General features: G+C 31.4%; 2 protein-coding genes across 6 annotated transcripts; one reads left to right on the top strand and one right to left on the bottom strand.

Annotated features, from left to right (window-relative positions):
- The first annotated feature begins 50 nt into the window (after positions 1-50).
- On the top strand, positions 51-5,095 carry LOC119600838 (ATP-dependent Clp protease ATP-binding subunit clpX-like, mitochondrial). The gene is made up of 6 exons (XM_037951413.1): positions 51-473; positions 1,978-2,914; positions 2,992-3,268; positions 3,891-4,040; positions 4,104-4,325; positions 4,389-5,095. Exons 1-6 carry the CDS (start codon positions 401-403, stop codon positions 4,575-4,577), a joined length of 1,848 nt encoding a protein of 615 aa, XP_037807341.1. The 5' UTR covers positions 51-400; the 3' UTR covers positions 4,578-5,095.
- A 328-nt stretch (positions 5,096-5,423) lies between these two features.
- On the bottom strand, positions 5,424-25,439 carry LOC119600835. Of its 5 annotated transcripts, none has more exons than XM_037951410.1 (9): positions 25,288-25,439; positions 19,405-21,675; positions 19,183-19,319; positions 8,828-8,916; positions 8,530-8,763; positions 8,198-8,468; positions 7,683-8,132; positions 6,050-6,208; positions 5,424-5,978 (listed from the first exon to the last, which is right to left on the bottom strand). In XM_037951410.1, the coding sequence occupies exons 2-9, from the start codon at positions 21,179-21,181 to the stop codon at positions 5,913-5,915; spliced, it is 3,183 nt and encodes a 1,060-aa protein (XP_037807338.1). In that variant the 5' UTR covers positions 21,182-21,675; positions 25,288-25,439; the 3' UTR covers positions 5,424-5,912. The 5 variants fall into 5 exon arrangements, with proteins under 5 accessions (XP_037807338.1, XP_037807334.1, XP_037807337.1 ...); XM_037951406.1 differs by having other exon boundaries at positions 25,203-25,345; XM_037951409.1 differs by lacking the exon at positions 25,288-25,439 and adding an exon at positions 25,044-25,193 and having other exon boundaries at positions 19,405-21,664.
- Positions 25,440-26,107: the final 668 nt, after the last annotated feature.

A 26,107-nucleotide genomic window follows, 5' to 3' on the forward strand; every position in this document is an offset into this window, starting at 1 on the left:
TTTGAAAGAATATAGCAAAAGAAGAAATAAAATGACAAAAAATTAAGCAGAAAATTACACAAAATAAGAAAAGCACTAGAAAAAGCAAGAAGAAAAGAAAAGAGTGAATATTTTTATATATTATTTTGACAAAAAGTGCTTTAAAAAATTGCGTATTTAAATAAAAAATTAATTTAATTTTCCATTTTTTTTTTCCAAAGAGGAGCAATACAACAAAGACAACGAAAACAAAGGAAAAAATAAACAAATTTGACGTGGAAAAGTCAACTCATTTTTATATTATTTGTGGCGATAGAAAAATTAAATTGTGTTAGAAAAGCAAATTGTGTGTTAATTTTTTTTTAAGAAATTGTAACTAAACCCAAAAGATAACAGAGCTGCTGGTTGTTCCGGTCTGATTATGAGTGTAGTACGCCACATTGTGTTGCTGTCCCAGCTGCCGAAAGCTGGAATCCATTATTACTGGTTAAAAGGTAAGTCTTCATTTCTTTGGTTAAAGTTAAGGAAAAGTGGCAAGAATTTCATAATAGGCCAATTTTTTGCTTCTTTGTGTATTTGAATTTGTGAAATGGCACGAATATTGTAAAAAAAGAGAGCGCAATTGTTTAATTTGTTAAAAATTTGTGTTTATTTTTTACGTTGTGTGTTTTTTATTGAAATTTAACAAATTTCTAGGGTTTTATTTAGATACTTTGTTAATTTTATAAGCAAACAAGTTATGCAAAATATAAATAAACAAATATGATGAATCATTTTATTTATAAACATTTATAAAATATATTTTTTAAGTAATTAGGTATATATTTTCCTTGGAAGTTATTTTTTAAAGTCAATTTCTATTAATTCTACACAATTCCTTTTTTCCTCCTAAAAAAATCTATTTTCCCTCCCCTTTGGTTTCGAACTAACATGATCAAGGTCATTTTTATCACTCGATTCAATTTTCAATCACTGTCTATAGTATTTATTGTCTAGTGTTATTGTTGTTGTTTTCAATTAATTTATTTCTTTATTGCTATTTGTTTACTACTTGCTTTTATTTATAATTAAAAATTTAACAATATTTAAAAGACATGTAGCATTTAAAGCCTAGAATTTGTTTAATGTGCATATAAAAACATGTTTTTATATTTTTATAAAACTCGATCTGTTTGTCTGTCTTTCAGTTTGTCTGCTTTAAGTAATGTTAAGGTTATTGTACCAATTTTGTTTAATTATTTATACCTATTTCATCATTTTGTTTTATAAGTCAAGTTTTTTTTAAGGTTTAGTTTGTTTAACTGCGGCTGCATAGATCGCAACAGTTAGTTGTTGTTGCTAAAAAAGACCGACTTCAACTTCCTATTGTATTAATTAATTGTATAATCTACATGTAGCGACAACAAAACATTAGCAATAATAATAATAAAAGTTATCAGTTAAAATACAATTGGAACTACAACCACAATGAATTTATGAAGATTTTGTAAACAAAGGGAGATACCTAAAAAAGTATTTTATTCAACATGCTTCTTCTTCTTTGAATCCATTCTTTATTTTTAATATTATTACGGTAAAAAGTAAAATATTTAATATTTTAGTAGGATTGCAAAATATATGTCGTATTTATAGTCGCTTACTGCCTGTGGTTTCCATTGTAATTATAGTCTAAAACCGTAGGTTACTGTTATTTAAAAGTGGGAGTAAATATAAGAAGTGATTGTCGAAGAGTATGTTCAGTGTATGCAAACATGTTTGCGGTAAAAATGTAAGTGGAAGCTAAAAATAGTAATACCTACGACTTTATACATTTTATAATGATTTGAATATAACGAAAAAAAAAAACAGGACCACGCTTTAATTTAGTCTATAGTCTAGTCTTTTCGAAAAAGGAATGATTTTTATCTTACATATCTATAAATTCCTATATTTTTTATTGTTCTACAATTTTAAAATGTTTTTTGCAAAACTTAAACTATTTCCCTCTTCTTACAACAGGCCTTTGCTGTTCCAATCATCATACACAAGCTGGATGTTTAGCTGCGTTGACAACGCGTTGCCTACACTTGGCAACTAGTCCAAAAATTGACATAACCCTCTCGCATGCAGCAGCTGGTGCCAGCGGAGGAGGCGCAGCTGGCTCGGGAGCGGGTTCAGTTGGTAGTGGCGGCAGTGGTGGCAGTGCCCCGACATCAGGCTCATCTTCCGGCAGTTCTGGTGAACCACCAAATGATAAAAATTTCCTATCATGTCCCAAATGCGGTAGTCCCTGCACACAAGTAGAGACCTTTGTCAGTTCGACACGCTTCGTTAAGTGTGCCAAATGTAATCATTTCTTTGTGGTACTCTCCGAGGTGGACACCAAGCGCAGTGTTAAAGATGAACCGAAAAATCAACGTAAACCTCCACCACCGCCACAAAAAATCATGGAATATCTCGATAAACATGTAGTGGGTCAAGATTTTGCTAAAAAGGTATTATCGGTGGCTGTGTACAATCACTATAAACGTATACACCACAATCTACCACAATTGAGTCCGCAACAGCAGCAACAAATGTCTCAGGCCAACTCGAATATGATGAATGATCCCATGGGTACACGCAATGATCTATTGCATATAACCGGCATAGGTCATACCATGGCCAATTCCCCTGGCACCGAATTGCCACCCAAACAGTCTCAAAGTCATCATCATGGTCACGACTCGGGTTCGGAAATTTTGGATAAACAAAATTATGACATAAAACTGGAAAAGAGTAATATTATAATGTTGGGTCCCACCGGTTCGGGTAAAACTCTGATAGCTCAAACTATAGCCAAATGTTTGGATGTACCTTTTGCCATCTGTGATTGTACCACCCTAACACAAGCCGGTTATGTGGGCGAAGACATAGAGAGTGTCATTTCAAAGTTATTGCAAGATGCTAATTACAAGTAATTAACACTGAATGAAGAATTTCTTAGAATATTGTTATTTATCATTTCCTTTTGTTTTTCTTTTGCTAATTCAGTGTGGAACGTGCTCAAACTGGTATTGTTTTCTTAGATGAAGTGGATAAGATCGGTGCTGTACCCGGTATACATCAATTGAGAGATGTAGGCGGTGAGGGTGTACAACAGGGCATGTTAAAAATGCTAGAAGGCACTATTGTCAATGTACCCGAACGTAATTCACCGCGTAAATTGCGTGGTGAAACTGTACAAGTAGACACTACGAATATTTTGTTTGTGGCCTCGGGTGCTTATACGGGCTTGGATCGTCTTATAGCTAGAAGGTTAAATGAAAAGGTTTGTTTTGGGTTTTTTTATTGGAATTTCACAACATTTTTTTATTGATTTTTCTCAAAAATTTTTCACTTAACATTTTTACGGAAATTTTTCACTAAAATTTTTCAACAAAAATGTTCACTTAAATTTTCACCAAAAATGTTCACTAAAAATTTTCACCAAAACTTTTCACCAAAAATGTTCACTGAAAATTTTCACCAAAAATTTTCGCCAAAAATTTTCACCAAAAATTTTCGCTAAAAATTTTCAATTAAAATTTTCGCTCAAAATTTTCAATTAAAATTTTCGCCCAAAATTTTCACCAAAAATTTTCACTAAAAATTTTCAACAAAAATTTTCACTAAAAATTTCAACAAAAATTTTCATTAAAAATTTTTACCAAAAATTAACACTAAAAATTTTCACTAAGAATTTTTATTAAAATTTTTCATTAAAAATTTTCACTCAAAATTTTCACCAAAAATGTTCACTAAAAATTTTCACCAAAAATTTTCATTAAAAATTTTGGCCAAAAATTTTCGTTAAAAATTTTCACCAAAAATTTTCACTAAAAATGTTAACTAAAATATTTCACTAAAAGTATTCATCAAAAATTTTCAAAATTTTATTTTTCTATTTCTAGTATTTGGGTTTTGGCGCTCCCACATCTGGTGCTTCTGGTCGTCGTGCTGCTCAATCTGCCGCCAGTCCCATGGACAATGATCAAGAAGAACGTGATAAATGTTTGACAAAAGTACAAGCTCGTGATCTCGTTGAATTTGGCATGATACCGGTAAGTTGAAACATATCTTCAAGGCATAAGGAAGGTTTAAAAAAATTCTTTAATCATTTGCAGGAATTCGTTGGACGTTTCCCCGTTATTGTGCCCTTCCATAGCCTTAATGTTAATATGCTGGTGCGCATTTTAACCGAACCGAAAAATGCTTTAATACCTCAGTATAAGGCTTTAATTGGTTTAGATCATGTTGATCTAACCTTTACCGAAAATGCCATCAAAGCCATTGCCAAATTGGCCATGGAACGTCAAACAGGCGCCAGAGGTTTACGTTCAATTATGGTAAATAGACATATAAAGGGAGTTAAATATAAGAATTTTAATAAATTTGCATTTGTTTTTTAGGAACAACTTTTACTTGATCCCATGTTTGAGGTGCCCGGTTCCGATATCAAGACTGTTCATATTACATCATCCTGTGTTAAGGGCAAATCCGAGCCTATTTATATACGTAATGAAGAATCAACAAACACAGAGACTACTAGCGATGACACAGAGGATAGTGAAACAGCTAAAGTTCGTGTTACACAATAAGTTTTTAACTCTTTTTTTTTCATCTCTTTCCTTTTCTCAACTGAAAACATAAACTTGCTCCCTCCACACCATTAACCCACAAATTATATTTGATTGCCCCTCTTTCTACTCTTCCAGCTTTAAATTGTCGAAATCTGTTTGTATTTAATTGTTTACTTATAAATAGTTTAATTCTTAAGAGTTTTATGTTACAAAAAAAGGAAACAGTTTTTTTTAACATTTCTGCTGTTTTGGAGAAAGAGTTTTTAGATTTCTATTATTATCTCTTAGAGAGACTTTTAAAGAAAAGTTTCCTTACTCCTCCTCCTCTCTGTGACCCTCTCTTTGTTTAAAAACAAACAAACAACATCTGTAGGAAATATTAAAATCTTAACTGAAAGGAAAATTAACACATTTTTTAGTTATAAATATATAAAAAATTGTAATATTTTGTTAGATAATCAAGAAAAAAAACTAAAATTTTAAGCAAACTTTATGAAAACAACAAAAAAATACAAAAAAAAAACTTTAAATAAAATCGAAAATATGTGAAAAAAAAATAGTAAAACATAAATAAAATGTTTATTATTAAACAATATTTTAAAGATTTAATTACTATAATGTATATTTTAGTTGTAAATTAATTATTTTTTGGAAATAAAAACGAAACAAAAAAATAATAAAAAATTAAAAAAAAAACTAAACAAAAATTGAAGTTTTTCTTTAAATCTTTAAACACAATCAATTGACTAGACAAACGTTTAGGTTTTTAATCTAAACAAATTTCAGAGATTTCTTTGTAACCATTTTTGAAATTTTCTTTACTTCAAAATTAATTAATTAAAAACACTTTTAAAACCTTTCTTTGGTTTGTTTTATCTTTATTTTTAGTTTTTTTCTTTAAATATAAATATGCATTTAAATAGTTGTTTTTTTTTTTATTAAAAATAATTTAATTTTATAAACCCAAATTTTGAAAATAAATTTCCAAAAAATTGTTCGTTTTAAACTTAAATAAAAGGGAATTTTACAGGTTTGGTTTTGTTTTCGCCAGTAATTAAAAATATAAAACTTTAAAGGAAAACAAAAAAAAAAATGAACAAAAAATTATGAAAAAATTAAATAACAAGTTAATTTTTTTAAAAGGTATTTAACTAAAATTCCAACTAAATAGTATTTTGTTTTAAAATATTTTTTTTGCTTTAACAACAAAATTTAAAAAAAAATCCATTTTTGAACTATAAATTCTAAGAGCAAAAAATAATATAGTTGTTTTTTTAATTAAAAAGGTATAAAAATTTGTTTATAATAAATATATTAAAAATATATAATTAGGAGGGCACTTAAGGGCTTTAATCACTCATTTTCTTCGGTTATTAAGAGTTCATATTCTTGGGCAGCAAAACGATCCCAGTCGCTGGCCTAAAAAGATAATTTTAATTGTTTTTTAACAGTTAATTTGTTTTCAATATGAATTGTTTTAAAATACTTACATATTCATCTCTTTGTGAGGCAAATGGATCACGTTGTTCATGATCTAAGTATTTTTCCAAATTGAAAAATGTGTCAAAGAATACATGTGTCATTTTGCAATTCTTTAAGTCACTCAAAGTGACAGCATCTCGACGTTTTGGTTTTATCATGTCTAACATCTGTAAGAAAAGAAAAGTTATATATTATTGAAATAATTAATTACAAAATTTTCCAAAAACAAAATATTTATGGAACATTTTGGAAGAATGATTGTTTATTGCAAAATATAAAAATTACGAAACATTTATTTAGATTTAAACTAAGTTCTAGTTCTGTTCTAGTTCTGTTCTAGTTCTGTTCTAGTTCAGTTCTAGTTCTGTTCTGTTCTAGTTCTGTTCTAGTTCTAGTTCTGTTCTAGTTCTGTTCTAGTTCTGTTCTAGTTCTGTTCTAGTTCTGTTCTAGTTCTGTTCTAGTTCTGTCCTAGTTATGTTCAAGTTCTGTTCTAGTTCTGTTCTGTTCTAGTTCTGTTCTAGTTATGTTATAGTTATGTTCTTGTTATGTTATAGTTCTGTTCTAGTTCTGTTCTATGCTAGTTTTGTTCTAGTTCTGTTCTAAATCTCTTCTAGTTCTGTTCTAGTTCTGTTCTAGTTCTGTTCTAGTTCTGTTCTAGTTCTGTTCTAGTTCTGTTCTAGTTCTGTTCTAGTTCTGTTCTAGTTCTGTTCTAGTTCTGTTCTAGTTCTGTTCCAGTTCTGTTCTAGTTCTGTTCTAGTTCTGTTCTAGTTCTATTCTAGTTCTGTTCTAGTTCTGTTCTAGTTCTGTTCTAGTTCTGTCCTACTTCTGTTCCAGTTATGTTCTACTTCTGTTCTAGTTCTGTTCTAGTTCTGTTCTAGTTCTGTTCTAGTTCTGTTCTAGTTCTGTTCTAGTTCTGTTCTAGTTCTGTTCTAGTTCTGTTCTAGTTCTGTTCTAGTTCTGTTCTAGTTCTGTTCTAGTTCTGTTCTAGTTCTGTTCTAGTTCTGTTCTAGTTCTGTTCTAGTTCTGTTCTAGTTCTGTTCTAGTTCTGTTCTAGTTCTGTTCTAGTTCTGTTCTAGTTCTGTTCTAGTTCTGTTCTAGTTCTGTTCTAGTTCTGTTCTAGTTCTGTTCTAGTTCTGTTCTAGTTCTGTTCTAGTTCTGTTCTAGTTCTGTTCTAGTTCTGTTCTAGTTCTGTTCTAGTTATGTTCTAGTTCTGTTCTAATTCTGTTCTAGTTCTGTTCTAGTTCTGTTCTAGTTCTGTTCTAGTTCTGTTCTAGTTCTGTTCTAGTTCTGTTCTAGTTCTGTTCTAGTTCTGTTCTAGTTCTGTTCTAGTTCTGTTCTAGTTCTGCTCTAGTTCTGTTCTAGTTCAGTTCTAGTTCTGTTCTAGTTCTGTTCTAGTTCTGTTCTAGTTCTGTTCTAGTTCTGTTCTAGTTCTGTTCTAGTTCTGTTCTAGTTCTGTTCTAGTTCTGTTCTAGTTCTGTTCTCGTTCTGTTTTAGTTCTGTTCTAGTTCTGTTCTGGTTCAGATCTAATTCTATTCTGGTTCAGATCTAGTTCTGTTCTAGTGCTATTCTGGTTCTGTTTTAGTTTAGTTCTAGTTTTAATCCAGTTTAGATAAGTTCTTCACTTGTTCCTTCAATTCTCACCTGACACAGACAATCCTCAAATGGCAACGATTCAATGCCAATCGATTCCATACGCTGTTGTTGTTCCTCATAAAAATATTCTAACTCGTACATAGACAACAGACCATCACCATCAATATCCATACAACGGAACCAATACTCAATAGCGGTAGGTGTGCGTTTATCCTCTTCAGACAATAGAAACCAAACAAAATCTGTATAGGACATTTTGGGTTCATCATCGGGATGTTTTTTATTATCCGAACGTGTCACACAACCCGAAAATATACGTTCAACAATACGTGTAGATAGAGCATGATCACTATGACGCGCCAAATCATCTTGATTTATAAGCAAATCATGATCTTTATCCAATTCCCAAAATTTACAATAGATCACATAGAAATGTTCATAACTGAAAAAGGCCATGATCTGATTGATGTCATCCTCTTCCTCCAGCAGGGTAACAATCTTAAATTAATAATGAAAATTTAGAAAACATAAACAAAAATTTGTTAACGGAATTTTTTACCAACCTCCAATAAATCCGACTTTTTCAATTCGGATATAGAAATTTTACCCGACCAACTGCGATTAACCGAATAGAATATTCGTGCTATAACGGTGTGTACATATCTGGAATGAAATTCGGTGGCCTCTTTGAGAAACGCCAAACCCGGATGTGTATCAACAACGTCTTGCACTAAGGGCGCCAAATCTTCGGGCAGTATATAGGAACGCATACGTTGACCTCGCGATAAAATGTACACAAAACGAGAGGCATCATCATGGCAATAGACATTCATTCTAAAGATGTTTTAAATTAAGTTAAAAACTGGAATTTCAAAGAATTTCACATAAAACTTACTGTTTCCAAAATTCCACAAATCTTTGCCGTTCCACCAGACCCGAATTATGTTGCTGACAAAATACCATTACCGGCATGCGCCAGTAAAAAGGTAGACCACAGATTTTCAATATACGCGGCAATTCATCTTTGGTCACCTGATTATTGGGAAATGTATCGAAAGCTGACAGAATACCACGTAAAGTACGTTCCAGTGCAATTGTGGGTTGGGGTTTGCCATGGGGAAAATAAAATCTGTGAATGAGTCAAACATATTCTAAATATTTTTCCGTCTGTATATGGGAATAGGGTTTTATACCTGGGTATATAAACACTTTTGGTATTTTTCAATTCCCTTTGAATTGAGTTCTGTTCGGCTGGCGGTGGGGGCGTGGCATGTAATTTTACCTTAAATGAGATGAAAATAAAAATAAATAAAATTAATTAATGGTTTTACTATCAGACATTTTGGAATAGATTTTTCTACGAAAATACAAATAGATTAGTGGAACGGAATTCTATTCTATTTTTATTGCAGGGACCCCATTCTAATTCAGTTCTAGTTCATTTCTGGTTTCTAGTTCAGTTCCAGTTCAGTTTCTAGTTCAGTTTCTTGTTCAGTTCTAGTTCAGGTCTAGTTCAGTTCTAGTTCAGTTCTATTTCAGTTCTAGTTCAGTTCTAGTTCAGTTATAGTCAGTTCTAGTTCAGTTCTAGTTCAGTTCTAGTTCAGTTCTAGTTCAGTTCTAGTTCAGTTCTAGTTCAGTTCTAGTTCAGTTCTAGTTTCAGTGTCTAGTTCAGTTCTAGTTCAGTTCTAGTTCAGTTCTAGTTCAGTTCTAGTTCAGTTCTAGTTCAGTTCTAGTTGTTCTAGTTCAGTTCTAGTTCAGTTCTAGTTCAGTTCTAGTTCAGTTCTAGTATCAGTTCTAGTTCAGTTCTAGTTCAGTTCTAGTTCAGTTCTAGTTCAGTTCTAGTTCAGTTCTAGTTCAGTTCTAGTTCAGTTCTAGTTCAGTTCTAGTTCAGTTCTAGTTCAGTTCTAGTTCAGTTCTAGTTCAGTTCTAGTTCAGTTCTAGTTCAGTTCTAGTTCAGTTCTAGTTCAGTTCTAGTTCAGTTCTAGTTCAGTTCTAGTTCAGTTCTAGTTCAGTTCTAGTTCAGTTCTAGTTCAGTTCTAGTTCAGTTCTAGTTCAGTTCTAGTTCAGTTCTAGTTCAGTTCTAGTCAGTTCTAGTTCAGTTCTAGTTCAGTTCTAGTTCAGTTCTAGTTCAGTTCTAGTTCAGTTCTAGTTCAGTTCTAGTTCAGTTCTAGTTCAGTTCTAGTTCATAGTTCTAGTTCAGTTCTAGTTCAGTTCTAGTTCAGTTCTAGTTCAGTTCTAGTTCAGTTCTAGTTCAGTTCTAGTTCAGTTCTAGTTCAGTTCTAGTTCAGTTCTAGTTCAGTTCTAGTTCAGTTCTAGTTCAGTTCTAGTTCAGTTCTAGTTCAGTTCTAGTTCAGTTCTAGTTCAGTTCTAGTTCAGTTCTAGTTCAGTTCTAGTTCAGTTCTAGTTCAGTTCTAGTTCAGTTCTAGTTCAGTTCTAGTTCACTTCTAGTTCAGTTCTAGTTCAGTTCTAGTTCAGTTCTAGTTCAGTTCTAGTTCTAGTTCAGTTCTAGTTCAGTTCTAGTTCAGTTCTAGTTCAGTTCTAGTTCAGTTCTAGTTCAGTTCTAGTTCAGTTCTAGTTCAGTTCTAGTTCAGTTCTAGTTCAGTTCTAGTTCAGTTCTAGTTGAGTTCTAGTTCAGTTCTAGTTTAGTTCTAGTTCAGTTCCAGTTCAGTTCTAGTTCAGTTCCAGTTCAGTTCTAGTTCAGTTCCAGTTCAGTTCTAGTTCAGTTCTTGTTCAGTTCTTGTTCAGTTCTAGTTCAGTTCTAGTTCAGTTCTATTTCAGTTCTATTTCAGTTCTGGTTCAGTTCTGGTTCGGTTCAGTTCTAGTTCAGTTCTAGTTCTAGTTCAGTTCTAGTTCAGTTCTAGTTCAGTTCTAGTTCAGTTCTAGTTCAGTTCTAGTTCAGTTCTAGTTCAGTTCTAGTTCAGTTCTAGTTCAGTTCTAGTTCAGTTCTAGTTCAGTTCTAGTTCAGTTCTAGTTCAGTTCTAGTTCAGTTCTAGTTCAGTTCTAGTTCAGTTCGAGTTCAGTTTAGTTCAGTTCTAGTTCAGTTCTAGTTTAGTTCTAGTTCAGTTCTAGTTCAGTTCTAGTTCAGTTGTAGTTCAGTTGTAGTTCAGTTCTAGTTGAGTTCTAGTTTAGTTCTTGTTCAGTTCTAGTTCAGTTCTAGTTCAATTCTAGTTCAGTTCTAGTTCAGTTCTAGTTCAGTTCTAGTTCAGTTCTAGTTCAGTTCTAGTTCAGTTCTAGTTCAGTTCTAGTTCAGTTCTAGTTCAGTTCTAGTTCAGTTCTAGTTCAGTTCTAGTTCAGTTCTAGTTCAGTTCTAGTTCAGTTCTAGTTCAGTTCTAGTTCAGTTCTAGTTCAGTTCTAGTTCAGTTCTAGTTCAATTATAGTTCAGTTCTAGTTCAGTTCTGGTTCAGTTCTAGTTCAGTTCTAGTTCAGTTTTAGTTCAGTTCTAGTTCAGTTCTAGTTCAGTTCTTGTTCAGTTCTAGTTCAGTTCTAGTTCAGTTGTTGTTCAGTTCTTGTTCAGTTCTAGTCCAGTTCTAGTACAGTTCTAGTTCAGTTCTAGTTCAATTATAGTTCAATTATAGTTCAGTTCTAGTTCAGTTCTAGTTCAGTTCTAGTTCAGTTCTAGTTCAGTTCTAGTTCAGTTCTAGTTCAGTTCTATTTCAGTTCTGGTTCAGTTCTAGTTCAGTTCTAGTTCAGTCTAGTTCAGTTCTAGTTCAGTTCTAGTTCAATTCTTGTTCAGTTCTAGTTCAGTTCTAGTTCAGTTCTAGTTCAGTTCTAGTTCAGTTCTAGTACAGTTCTAGTTCAGTTCTAGTTCAATTATAGTTCAGTTCTAGTTCAGTTCTAGTTCAGTTCTAGTTCAATTATAGTTCAGTTCTAGTTCAGTTCTAGTTCAGTTCTAGTTCAGTTCTAGTTCAGTTCTAGTTCAGTTCTAGTTCAGTTCTAGTTCAGTTCTAGTTCAGTTCTAGTTCAGTTCTAGTTCAGTTCTAGTTCAGTTCTAGTTCAGTTCTAGTTCAGTTCTAGTTCAGTTCTAGTTCTGTTCTAGTTCAGTTCTAGTTCAGTTCTAGTTCAATTCTAGTTCAGTTCTAGTTCTATTTCAGTTCTATTTCAGTTCTGGTTCAGTTCTAGTTCAGTTCCAAACGAACCCTGCATAGTTTACAGTAGGTATATAAGTATGTAATTTAAAAAAGATCCTCTGCCGATAAATATTGTTCTCCAAGAAGAATGTTTAAAAAATGGTTCTTGATCTTGATTATGAGAATTCTTATGGCCTTAGATTATAATAATTATAAATAAATCTTGTTTAGTAATAAAAATATTAAGACCAAATATTAATTATTAAAAGCAATGCTCCAAACAGTGTCTAACAAAAGAAATGACACCATAAATTGAAAAAAATATAAACCCACGCCTTTTTGTAGTAAAATGTCAACACGTTGCTCTCTTTAAATGAGATATTGTGTTTTTTGCTGCAAAATACCATAGAGAAGAAAGAAAAATCACTTCAACAGTTTTAGGGTTTATTGACATGTTAATGACGTTTCAGAAAGCAGGGGTGAGGAAAACAAACAAAAAATTGAAATGATGTCAAAATTTTTAAATAAAACGCTTAATAAAATTTTCTGTTAATCAAAAAAATCTCAATATGTTTTAAAATGAAATTTTATTTAAAACAAGAAAATTCTTTAAAACACTTGAGGAAAGATGGAACATTTAATAACTTAAAATTTTGTTTTATTGAAATCTTAATAAATTTTATAAAAAATTCATATTATAATTTTGAATTTTAAAATTATAAAGAAAATTTAATATAAACAATTTAATTAATTACTAAAAAGTCTATGCAAAACATCAGACAAGGAAAAACTTTGTTAACAAAAAAGAAAAAAAAAACGAAAACATGTATAAATAAATAATTTGTTGTATAAACTTTTATTTAAATAAATATTTTGTTTTTTGTTATTTTTATTTTATTTCAATTTTATTAAAAATACATAAACACACACACAAAACAAGTAAAAAGAACATGAAAACATATAAAATTAATCACACACCCAAAATTGCAAAATTTAAAAGAAAACTAAAGAAAATTAATTCGCATTTTCTTTAAATACAAAATTAAAAAATCTTAAAAATTTTAAGATTTTTTCTTAATTTCACTCTCATATTAGTTTGAACACCATTTCCATTAAGTCCTGAAAAGGAAATTTTGTCCTATTACAGTTTTAGTTTAGTTCTAGTTCGGTTTTAGTTCAGTTCTAGTTCAGTTCTAGTTCAGTTCTAGTTCAGTTCTAGTTCAGTTCTAGTTCAGTTCTAGTTCAGTTCTAGTTCAGTTCTAGTTCAGTTCTAGTTCAGTTCTAGTTCAGTTCTAGTTCAGTTCTAGTTCAGTTCTAGTTCAGTTCTAGTTCAGTTCTAGTTCAGTTCTAGTTCAGTTCTAGTTCAGTTCTAGTTCAGTTCTAGTTCAGTTCTAGTTCAGTTCTAGTTCAGTTCTAGTTCAGTTCTAGTTCAGTTCTAGTTCAGTTCTAGTTCAGTTCTAGTTCAGTTCTAGTTCAGTTCTAGTTCAGTTCTAGTTCAGTTCTAGTTCAGTTCTAGTTCAGTTCTAGTTCAGTTCTAGTTCAGTTCTAGTTCAGTTCTAGTTCAGTTCTAGTTCAGTTTAGTTCAGTTCTAGTTCAGTTCTAGTTCAGTTCTAGTTCAGTTCTAGTTCAGTTCTAGTTCAGTTCTAGTTCAGTTCTAGTTCAGTTCTAGTTCAGTTCTAGTTCAGTTCTAGTTCAGTTCTAGTTCAGTTCTAGTCAGTTCTAGTTCAGTTCTAGTTCAGTTCTAGTTCAGTTCTAGTTCAGTTCTAGTTCAGTTCTAGTTCAGTTCTAGTTCAGTTCTAGTTCAGTTCTAGTTCAGTTCTAGTTCAGTTCTAGTTCAGTTCTAGTTCAGTTCTAGTTCAGTTCTAGTTCAGTTCTAGTTCAGTTCTAGTTCAGTTCTAGTTCAGTTCTAGTTCAGTTCTAGTTCAGTTCTAGTTCAGTTCTAGTTCAGTTCTAGTTCAGTTCTAGTTCAGTTCTAGTTCAGTTCTAGTTCAGTTCTAGTTCAGTTCTAGTTCAGTTCTAGTTCAGTTCTAGTTCAGTTCTAGTTCAGTTCTAGTTCAGTTCTAGTTCAGTTCTAGTTCAAGTTCTAGTTCAGTTCTAGTTCAGTTCTAGTTCAGTTCTAGTTCAGTTCTAGTTCAGTTCTAGTTCAGTTCTAGTTCAGTTCTAGTTCAGTTCTAGTTTCAGTTCTAGTTCAGTTATAGTTCAGTTCTAGTTCAGTTCTAGTTCAGTTCTAGTTCAGTTCTAGTTCAGTTCTAGTTCAGTTCTAGTTCAGTTCTAGTTCAGTTCTAGTTCAGTTCTAGTTCAGTTCTAGTTAGTTCTAGTTTCAGTTCTAGTTCAGTTCTAGTTCAGTCTAGTTCAGTTCTAGTTCAGTTCTAGTTCAGTTCTAGTTCAGTTCTAGTTCAGTTCTAGTCAGTTCTAGTTCAGTTCTAGTTCAGTTCTAGTTCAGTTTAGTTCAGTTCTAGTTCAGTTCTAGTTCAGTTCTAGTTCAGTTCTAGTTCAGTTCTAGTTCAGTTCTAGTTCAGTTCTAGGTTCAGTTCTAGTTCAGTTCTAGTTCAGTTCTAGTTCAGTTCTAGTTCAGTTCTAGTTCAGTTCTAGTCAGTTCTAGTTCAGTTCTAGTTCAGTTCTAGTTCAGTTCTAGTTCAGTTCTAGTTCAGTTCTAGTTCAGTTCTAGTTCAGTTCTAGTTCAGTTCTAGTTCAGTTCTAGTTCAGTTCTAGTTCAGTTCTAGTTCAGTTCAGTTCTAGTTCAGTTCTAGTTCAGTTCTAGTTCAGTTCTAGTTCAGTTCTAGTTCAGTTCTAGTTCAGTTCTAGTTCAGTTCTAGTTCAGTTCTAGTTCAGTTCTAGTTCAGTTCTAGTTCAGTTCTAGTTCAGTTCTAGTTCAGTTCTAGTTCAGTTCTAGTTCAGTTCTAGTTCAGTTCTAGTTCAGTTCTAGTTCTAGTTCAGTTCTAGTTCAGTTCTAGTTCAGTTCTAGTTATATTCTAGTTATATTCTAGTTCAGTTCTAGTATATTCTAGTTCTATTCTAGTTCTGTTCTACTTCAGTTCCTTTAGTAAACGGTGTAGTTTAATTAAATAAATATTTTTTATTTCGGTATTTTCTTTTCATTTTGTTTGCACAATAAAAATGATTGCGAAAATTCAAATTCACTTACGTTAAAGTAAGTGGAAATTGTTTATTTCAAAATATTCATAATCAGAAAAAACAATGTATATAAATAAATATCTGTAATTGTTGATTTTTTCAAAGGCTGCACATTGAAAGCGGCAAGAATTTTGAAAATAATTAAAAATGAAATGTTTTATGTTTTTTATTGATTAAAAGCAATTAATTTAATAAGACAATTTTTCAAAAAATACAGCAATACAAAGTATACATTTCAACTTTTTCAATTAAAATAAAAACTGACCTATAACACTTAAAGACAGACATAAAAAATAATTATTCTAAAATACATATTTAAAGAAAAAATTATACAAAATTTTCAAAGACAATGTCGTCAATATTTTTCTCTGTAGGATGTATGAATGAATGAATGAATGAACAAAATATATAAAACAGAAGAGTTAAATAGTGTGGAAATAAATTAAAAGATAAATTTATTAGAATGTTTATTTTATAGCTTGACCCTGACTGATTAAATAAATATGTATTTAGTTTTACCTACAACTAGAAACATACACATATAGAGTCCGTCCGTCTGTCTTCTTTTACTGACTACATGTGTGCGGGGGTTGCTTACCCCGCGCGTAAATTTACTTAAAAATCTTTAACAAATATTTCTTAAATTAACAAAAATAAATATGTTTCTTTCGTTTTAAATGATTCGTGCATAAATAAACATTGAAAATCTGAAATCTCTTCTTTTTATTGTTTTAGTATAAATATTGATGATTTTTGAATTATTTTTTTTTCTAAATTATTTTTGCACCTTTATTTTTATTTTATTAGCTGAGTTTCAGCCCAACTATTTCCACTTTGTTTACGAAATTATACAAGAGGAAATTTTATTTGAACAAAATTATGCATAAACAATAAAATTTCAATACTTTATTGAAATTCTTTTCAATAAAGTTAATTAATTAGTAAAACATTCCCTAACAATTTTAATGTTATTTTTAAACAATTTACAAATATTTTTTACTTTAATATAGTAGCGAGAAATATTTTAATAGATGAACATAATAATTATTCCAAATAATAACATTGAAATAAGCAAAATTGAAAAAAAAAAATAAAAATATCGATTTGTATACAAAAAAAACTTAAAATTCCATTTTCATATGGGAAACCTCAAATCTGCTACTGATCATTTAATAATTCTATAATTAAGAGAATATAATAAATCATTAATAACACATAATTTTCATTAAAAAATTCACTCTCCTTCAGTTCAGTTCTAGTTCTGTTCTAGTTAAATTGTCGTTCTATTCTAGTTCAGTTCTAGTTCAGTTTTAGTTCAGTTCTAGTTCAGTTCTAGTTTAGCTCTAGTTCAGTTCTAGTTCAGTTCTAGTTCAGTTCTAGTTCAGCTCTAGTTCAGTTCTAGTTCAGTTCTAGTTCAGTTCTAGTTCAGTTCTAGTTCAGTAGTCAGTTCTAGTTCAGTTCTAGTTCAGTTCTAGTTCAGTTCTAGTTCAGTTCTAGTTCAGTTCTAGTTCAGTTCTAGTTCAGTTCTAGTTCAGTTCTAGTCAGTTCTAGTTCAGTTCTAGTTCAGTTCTAGTTCAGTTCTAGTTCAGTTTCTAGTTCAGTTCTAGTTCAGTTCTAGTTCAGTTCTAGTTCAGTTCTAGTTACAGTTCTAGTACAGTTCTAGTTCAATTCTAGTTCAGTTCTAGTCAGTTCTAGTTCAGTTCTAGTTCAGTTCTAGTTCAGTTCTAGTTCAGTTCTAGTTCAGTTCTAGTTCAGTTCTAGTTCAGTTCTAGTTCAGTTCTAGTTCAGTTCTAGTTCAGTTCTAGTTCAGTTCTAGTTCAGTTCTAGTTCAGTTCTAGTTCAGTTCTAGTTCAGTTCTAGTTCAGTTCTAGTTCAGTTCTAGTTCAGTTCTAGTTCAGTTCTAGTTCAGTTTCTAGTTCAGTTCTAGTTCAGTTCTAGTTCAGTTCTAGTTCAGTTCTAGTTCAGTTCTAGTTCAGTTCTAGTTCAGTTCTAGTCAGTTCTAGTACAGTTCTAGTACAGTTAGTTCAATTCTAGTTCAGTTCTAGTTCAGTTCTAGTTCAGTTCTAGTTCAGTTCTAGTTCAGTTCTAGTTCAGTTCTAGTTCAGTTCTAGTTCAGTTTCTAGTTCAGTTCTAGTTCAGTTCTAGTTCAGTTCTAGTTCAGTTCTAGTTCAGTTCTAGTTCAGTTCTAGTACAGTTCTAGTACAGTTCTAGTTCAATTCTAGTTCAGTTCTAGTTCAGTTCTAGTTCAGTTCTAGTTCAGTTCTAGTTCAGTTCTAGTTCAGTTCTAGTTCAGTTCTAGTTCAGTTCTAGTTCAGTTCTAGTTCAGTTCTAGTTCAGTTCTAGTTCAGTTCTAGTTCAGTTCTAGTTCAGTTCTAGTTACAGTTCTAGTACAGTTCTAGTTCAATTCTAGTTCAGTTCTAGTTCAGTTCTAGTTCAGTTCTAGTTCAGTTCTAGTTCAGTTCTAGTTCAGTTCTAGTTCAGGTTCTAGTTCAGTTCTAGTTCAGTTCTAGTTCAGTTCTAGTTCAGTTCTAGTTCAGTTCTAGTTCAGTTCTAGTTCAGTTCTAGTTCAGTTCTAGTTCAGTTCTAGTTCAGTTCTAGTTCAGTTCTAGTTCAGTTCTAGTTCAGTTCTAGTTCAGTTCTAGTTCAGTTCTAGTTCAGTTCTAGTTCAGTTCTAGTTCAGTTCTAGTTTCAGTTCTAGTTCAGTTCTAGTTCAGTTCTAGTTCAAGTTCTAGTTCAGTTCTAGTTCAGTTCTAGTTCAGTTCTAGTTCAGTTCTAGTTCAGTTCTAGTTCATTCTAGTTCAGTTCTAGTTCAGTTCTAGTCAGTTAGTTCAGTTCTAGTTCAGTTCTAGTCTAGTTCTAGTTCTGTTCTAGTTCGTTCTAGTTTGTTCTAGTTCGTTCTAGTTTGTTCTAGTTCTAGTTCTGTTCTAGTCTGTTCTAGTTCTGTTCTAGTTCTGTTCTAGTTCTGTTCTAGTTCTGTTCTAGTTGTCTAGTTTGTTCTAGTTCTGTTCTAGTTCTGTTCTAGTTCTGTTCTAGTTCTGTTCTAGTTCTGTTCTAGTTCTGTTCTAGTTCTGTTCTAGTTCTAGTTCTCGTTCTGTTCTAGTTCTGTTCTAGTTCTGTCTATTTTCTAGTCTGTTCTAGTTCTGTTCTATCGTTCTAGTTCTGTTCTAGTTCTGTTCTAGTTTATCTGTTCTAGTTTGTTCTAGTTCTGTCTGTTCTGTTCTAGTTCTGTTCTAGTTCTGTTTCTGTTTCTGTTCTAGTTCTGTTCTAGGTTCTAGTTCTAGTTCTGTTCTAGTTCTGTCTTTCTAGTTCAGTTCTGTTCTAGTTCTGTTCTAGTTCTGTTCTAGTTCTGTTCTAGTTCTTCTAGTCGTTCTAGTTCTGTTCTAGTTCTGTTCTAGTTCTGTTCTAGTCTATTCTGTTCTAGTTCTGTTCTAGTTGTGTTCTAGTTCTGTTCTAGTTCTGTTCTAGTTCTGTTCTAGTTCTGTTCTAGTTCTGTTCTATTCTGTTCTATGTTCTAGTCTGTTCTAGTCTTCACTGTTCTAGTTCTGTTCTAGACTTCTAGTTTGTTCTAGTTCGTTCTTCTGTTCTCGTCCTGTTCTAGTACTGTTCTAGTTCTGTTCTACTTTCTTAAAAACGATCCAATAAAGAAAACAACAAAAATATGTGATCACTTTCACTTTTCATCCCCAAAATTTCCCAATATCTGTTTATGTGTAATAAAATTTCTTGTGTTAGTCTTATAGGTGGTCAACTTCCACTCCCACAACTTAAAGTGAGATGGAGTTGTTTACATTTAAAAAAAATTGTTGTGTATGAGCAACCCAACAAACAATTTCACAGTAAAATAAACAATAAAATAGATAAGAGAAAACATTTAATTTTTTGTTTAAAGAATCTATGAGAGTGTTGGTTAAGAGAGGGAGAGAGTATTGGCACACACTTCAATAACCTTAAAGAAAATGAATTTCGATCAATCAATTGTAAAGAAGTGGTGGCGTTTGTTGGTGGTGAATTTGTTTAGATCAATTGTTTTTCTTTTAAATTTTTCTCACTTATAGTAATTAGTTTTTTTTTTGTGATTATTTCACTTACAACAACTTGTTGTTGTTTTAATTTGTTTTAATGTCTTTTTTAGATTTTTTTCTTTAGATTTTCTTATACTTATAGTATTTGCGATCGTTTTTTTGCACTACACATGTTTATAAGGCGAAGAAGCACAATTTAGAAAAAAACGTATTTTTTTATAAAAAAAAATTTCAAACGGTTAGATAACAAAAAAAAAAATTGAAAATTTCTTTAAGTTTTATACAGGATTTTTTTATTCTCCTATTTCTTTTCCTTTTACTTACCTTAAGTAAAGATCTGGGAGGAGCATCTGCACGATCGGGACGTTTAATATTTAAAAATGAATTGCGCACATCTGGACATTTTTCAAAAATCATAACACGTTCCGCCACAGAACCACGCGTTAAAAATGGACTGCGTACTGGTTTTTAAGGAAAATTTAGAAAAATATAAAAAATATATTAATTTTAAACACTTTTGTTATTTTTTTTTAAAAAGTTATTTACAAGATTTTTCTTGACCATTGCTGAGGGAATTTTTCGATTTCAATTTCGTGGGTGTTGGCATGGTTGTACTACTATTACTAACACTGCGTAGTGTTTCCATATTTTGATGACTATCGCTTACTGCACTAACGTCTATAGTTGAGGATTTTTGCTGCTGCTGCGTTGGTTGTTGTTGTTGTTGGTGTTGCTGAGGTTCTTCTACTATTTGACCGTTGTTGATCTTAGCTGTTGTTAGTTCCTTGTTGTTGGTTTCTAATTTTGTGGAGGATTTTTCTTTTATTTTGGGAGCCTTAATAGTTTTTGTGGAAACTTTCGCTGTTTTTATAATGGCTGTTGGTAATATATCGTTGGTAATGCCGCCGTTAGTGTTGCTAGTTGTTTGCTTTAGTTCTTCTAAGAGAGACGATGCTGTTAGATTGCCGTTAGTAATGATAGGGGTTGTGCCGCTAATGGCGCTACTGTTGTTCTTGCCACTGCTGCTGCCGCTAATGTCGCTGTTGGTGGCGTTTGTTAAATTTGTGCGTTTTTTATTGATTTGGGGCTGTGTTATTGCTGTTGTTGTGGTTGTTGGGGACGTGGTGACAATATTGCCGTCTCTATTGTTATCGTGAATTTTTGATTTTTCCTCTTTCACTGCAATTGATTGTTGCAGATCATGTGCTTTAGTGATCGATGTGGAATCAGACGTTTTCACTTTGTTGCCAAGTTTTTTGCTGACGGCCTGCTGTGTTTCATTTGTGGATTTCTTTTGTACCGGCGTTTCTTCATTTTGTTTATGTTTTTGCTCGCTTAAAGATTTCTTTACTTTCACCTCTTTCGTTGCCTTCGTCGAGGGCGTAGAGTCCCCTAAAATACCCGGTATTTTGCTGATAGTTTTTGTGGGTTCTTTGTTTAATAGTTCTTTGATTTTTTGTAAATTTTGACTTTGCTGTTGACTTAGCTTGTGTACATCTAAATTTAGATCCAAATCTAAATTGAAATCTATATCAATATCTAATGGTTTGCTGGGTGTTGTGGTGGTGTTGGTTTTCGTCTTAGCAAAAGAGGGGGATTTTGGTGTTTGTTCACTTAGTGCTGAGGAGGTTCCTGATATGTTTTGTTTACTGGTTTTCAATTTTGTTATTTTGGGGGAGTTGGGGCTATCATTGACATCTGTGCCTGGCGAGTTTTTCATTAAAAAACTGGGAGTTTTAATAGGGGACTGTGTAGTTTTCTTTATTAGACCCGTTTCCGTTAAAATATTGTTTGTTTTCAACTGGGGCGCTGTTACACTACTAAGACCTGTAGTTAAAGGTGTTGCCAGCTTGTTAGTACTATTAATCCCCGTGGTGTTTATTTTATGCTCTATAATTTTGGGTTCCCCTTTAGTTGTTGTTGCTGTTGTCGATCCGCCCAATTTGGTTTTGTTTGTTGACACTTTAACACCCCTTTGCTCTTTGTCTTTATTAACAAAAGTATTCACCAATTTCTGTAAATCTTCGGTATTTTTATCATCAACTATGGCGCCAGCTGCCACCCCCGTCTCCACATTATATAAATCCAATATTTCAGTAGGAGCCAAACCATGACTTTTCCAGGTTCTGTATAAAGCATCTGCATGTTCGGATATCTTTTTGGAGATTTTCTCTATTTCCAAAGAAGTTTCTAAATCCTTGGTAGCCGCTGTATTATTGAGATTTAAAACTGTGGTAGACTTGGTCTTAACACTAGAAGTTTTGCTGGGATTTATTTGTAACTTATTGCTAGAGGTTTTAGTATTACTGCTCGAGGACTGCATGTTGTTTGAATATTTTTTTAAAAATTCAATTTTAAAATTATTTTTTGTATATTTTTCTTACTTTAATTTAATTAAAATTTTCTTTTTTTCTTAAAGCTCTTTTATTCGAGTTGCAAATTTTCTTTTATTTTAACTTTTCACATTTTCTTTATTTCAATACTTTTTTCTTTTCAATACAATATTTTTTTTTTTGTTTAATTTTCTTTTTCCTCTGGTTTTTTGTTGTTGTTTTGTGTGTTTTCGCATTTAAAATTTGGTGTGTGTTTTTTTTTATACTTTTCTCGTTTTTATTCGTTCCGTTAAGCGAATTCTATTTTTATAAAATTTTCACATTTTCTTTTTTTGTGTGTTGTTGTTGTTGTTGTTTTTTCTTAAATTCCTATTTGGTATTTTCAGACATTTTGCACTAATTTCTGGTTTCACTCAATACAACAAGATTTCTGTTCTTTTCTTTATGCAATAAATTTTTACACCAACTTTTTTCTAAAAGGGGACTGTATAATTTTTAAAGAAATAAAGTTAATTTTTAATAAATTTTCATTAAAAACTTAACATAATTAAAAGGGAATTCTTTTAAATTTTCAGAAATTTTAATATTTATAATAATTCTTAATAGATTTCCCGGAAAAAAAACTTTCTTGTAAAACAATTATTGAACAGCATCATATGACAAGACTGTCAAGCTAGATATATTCTAAATTTATCGGAACCTAAAAAGTTGTCATCATCTTTAGAGACTAACAAACTCGAAGCGTACGAAGGAAGTGAATGTCAGATTTACACCCCTCGTTTTAGATAAAGTGCTGTATGATCAACGAGATCGAGGTATCATCATTTTGTCCGACATTTTAAGCCTTAAAGGAGCCATGAACAGTACAGCCATGTCAGTACAGTTAGTCAACCGTTTTCTTCTCTATCAAATGACTAGACAGTACTAACTAAATCAAATCTCATTTAAACTAAGAGCTCCTCAAAACGGAGCCATAGACCAAATATATTCAACTGAAATCCTTTTGAATTGGAACTGTTCAAGGTTTTAAATCAATTTAAAAAACGAACTGACCAAAGATGGTCGAGAATTTCGAACTAAAATCATGGGCTTTATACTCCAAAACATTGAGACATACTTCCCGAAAGCTAACAAATTAAGTCCCTCGAAATCTAACATCTATGTCGTGAAATATTCAAAAATGATTCATGGATTATTGAATAATTTGCCAAACTAATGAGACTACCCAAAGACGATCAGATTTAACATCTAAACTTAATTTTGAAGTAATTGTTTGAAGGATCCCGTGCTAACAAGGTCAATTATGACGATAATAGAAGAGCTTGGTTTAGCGATTCAGTTTGTAGGTAGACTTTTTATAAATAGAGTGATATCACAGATTACAGAATGCCGGATCGAGAAATTGTGGAATTTCGAAACCTACTATAGGTTGATTCCTTAACGTATAAAACATTGGACAACAAAAATTTGATTCTAACGAGAGCATTGCGGGCAGCTGTTGCTAGTTACGCATGTAGGAAAGCCTTTAGGGGGACTTGGGGAATTAGTCCAGGGGGATATTACTTAGAATAAGAACTAAACTATAGAAAAGATTCTGTAGACTTCAGCACTTAAGATTACAGGCATAACACGAAGCAAGACGACATGTGCTCTCGTTGTCTGTATTGACTGACAGTAAGGTTAAGCGCTTCCAGTATTAGAAGTGTAGTCACATCAGACATCCGTTGTATCTTGGGAAAAGCTACCCAATCGATTCGTTGTAAGGTCTAAGGATAGATCATACTCTTCAGAGAACTACTGCATTTGTTACATATCGATTTATTAATTGAACAATTGACTTTAGACTCGGCAGTCTGCTGGTATTTGAAAGTCTAGTACCATTCTTGCAAAAATTTTCTATTGATCTCTTCTCGTATCCGACAAACGGACAACCAACAGACCTTACTCTTTAAGAATATATCTACTGATGGATCCATACCGCGTTTCATTTGAGGATTCTGGAGCTTCCATTGTTGGACTCCAAGCAGATGGATCCTATTCCACAAACCTATTATATAATGGGCGAGACTTTAACCATAAGAAAAGTCGTGAACTTTAAAATCTATAACGCATTAAACCTTCCTTTCGAATATCGGACGTTCCTTGACTATATTATCTCTGGTTTCCAAGTCATTCTGACATACCTGGCAATAACATTACAGATGAATTAGCCACCTCTGGGAACAGGAAACTGTTCGGAACACCAGATATTTCTATTACAACATTATAGACGAACATGCCAAAGCCAATTCTTGCCTACAGAATTGGAAAGTTGAGATATAAGACGTATTTGCTCTTTGAAATCGATGTAAATAAGTTCTACGGATCTGATTGATGGTCGAACGGAGCAAATGGTCTACCTTCATTTTGTTTTGTCAAGTCTTGGTGGATCCATCGAATATTCATAAAATAGATTACATTTCCGCACGATAAGTTTCTAAGGACCAGGGTTTGGGGGTAATGACTACATTTTCAATTACAATTACATTTGAAGTAATTGTAAATGAAGCTTTACCAATTACAATTACTTGTAATTGTAATTGAACTTTTGCCAATTATAATTACATGTAATTGTAATTGAAGTTTTGCCAATTACAATTATTTATAATCGTAATTGGAGTTTTGCCAATTACAATTACTAATAATTGTGAATTTTGTTCCTTATAATTACATGTAATTTGTAATTAATTGGAAACTTCAGTTACGATTACAAGTAATTTTAATTGGCAAAACTTCCATTACAATTACAAGTAATTGTAATTGGTTATTGGTCAATTACACATTACAAGTAATTGGTTATTGGTCAATTACACATTACAAGTAATTGTAATTGGAAAAACTTCAATTACAAGTAATTATAATTGGAAAAACTTCAATTACAAGTATTTGTAATTGGTTATTGCTCAATTATACATTATAAGTAATTTTAATTGACCATGTAATGAATTACTTTGTGTTATCATTACCCCCCATGCCTTAGTAAGGACTAACTACTTAAACGATCCGACAATTACAATTACAGATCAAATTTGAAAATCGTGTTAGAAATAAGTTATTGTAGCTCTGATTTAATAGGCTTATAATGACATTCGAAGATCTAAGGCATTGGGCCTGATCTTGTTATTAATCTAAAGTGGTTAGAAAGAGAAGAGTAGTTTCATTATTGTTTTAATATTATTTTGATCACTTTATAATTTATTATTTTTTCCAGAAAAATTTTATAAGAATTCAAGTCCATCATTATTTTTTCAAAATTTTTTTCTATATTAATTTTTCTTTATTTAAAAAATCTCATTTTACTTCTTTTTAAAATGTTTAAATCATTTTCACTTTATTTTTAATAATATTTATTCAAATCCTAACTTTTTTGTAGGGATTTTTTTCATATTTTTAAAAATTTTGAATTAGTTTTTTTTAATATTTTGTATTTATTTTAATTGCCGTAATTATAAAAGAATTTCAAATTTTTTTAAATAAATTTTGAAGAATTTCAATAAATTTAAAAACACATTTAAACAAAATTTGCACTTTTTATATTAATTATTTTTAAAATTTTTCATATTTTAAAATTTTTTATAATTTTATTAAATTTTAGCAAAAATATTGCTTTTATTTTAATTATTTTTAAAGAATTTCACTTTTTTTATAATTTTTTAAAAATTTTTCTTTTAAAATTCTTATATCACTTTTATTTAAAAAAAACACGTTTTGCAATTTTTCCTTAATATATTTCTTTAACCGCAATTACAAAACATATTTTCAATATTTCTACTATTTAGAACACACAATTTTTTTTGTAATTTTTTTTCTTACAAATTTTCTTTAAAAAATTTCCAAAATAATTTCTATATGTATTGAAAACTTTTTTCAATATTTTTTTTTCTTCAACCACACGTTATATTCGGCGTTCGTTTTTTTGTGTTAAGGAAACATGTAGACGTTATGAATTCTCCGTGTTTTATGAAAACTCACGCATTATTTTCAATATTTTTCCCCCAAAATTTTTTAAACAGAAAATTAGTTCCTGGTTTTTCAGAATAAGAAAACTCTCACTAACATAAGCACTCTCTTTTTCTTTAGGCGCTCTTTGTTTAATAGGCTAGTATTCAGCCATGTGTTTTCCTATTTTTTTTTTTTTTTCAAAAAGACACTTTTCTTTAAAAAGAAAACTCTAAGAAATTCAGCCGTTTTAAAATTTCAATAAAAACATGATCAGCGACCCTCACTTTACTCTCACTCCGAGTTTGTGTAGTCGTTGTGTAGACGTTGAAATATTTTACAATATTTTTATTCTGACGTTATTTTTGGATTCTGCGCTTTTTTTTAAATCTTTTTTTGTTAAAAAAAATGTTTTGTTCACTTTTGTGCTCTTTCTATTTGAAATCTAACTAAAATAAAATAGAGATCTCACAAAACCAACCAAAAAAAAAAACACATCTGTTTTAAATTTAAACTCTTGGATGCATCATGTTCGTCATGATGCTGTAGTTAATTATTTTTGGTATTTTTTTTTTTATATTTTGTCCATATTTTAATATTTATTTTAAATGTTTTTTTTTGTTTACTTGTATTACTCGCACGAGTACCATACACGGCGGCTGGCTAGTCGTTGATCTTGTTGAGTTTTAATTTTATTTTTGTGGTTTTCAATAAGTTTTCAATTCTATACACAAAAATTTTCTGTCTTTCTTGTTCTCCCACTTGAGTTTAGTTTTTTGTTATACCCTACACCACTTTAGTGGGGAGGGTATATTGGATTTGTGCTGATGTTTCTAACATACAAAAATATTCGTCCTAAAAGTATACCAATCGGCTTAGAATCGTTTTCTGAGTCGATTAAGCTATGTCCGTCCGTCTGGCTGGCTGGCTGACTGTGC

Source organism: Lucilia sericata, unplaced genomic scaffold (genome assembly GCF_015586225.1).
Source record: "Lucilia sericata isolate MDLA Ls3-8-SP2 unplaced genomic scaffold, ASM1558622v1 Contig000123F_arrow, whole genome shotgun sequence".
Classification (NCBI taxonomy): Eukaryota; Metazoa; Arthropoda; class Insecta; order Diptera; family Calliphoridae; genus Lucilia; species Lucilia sericata.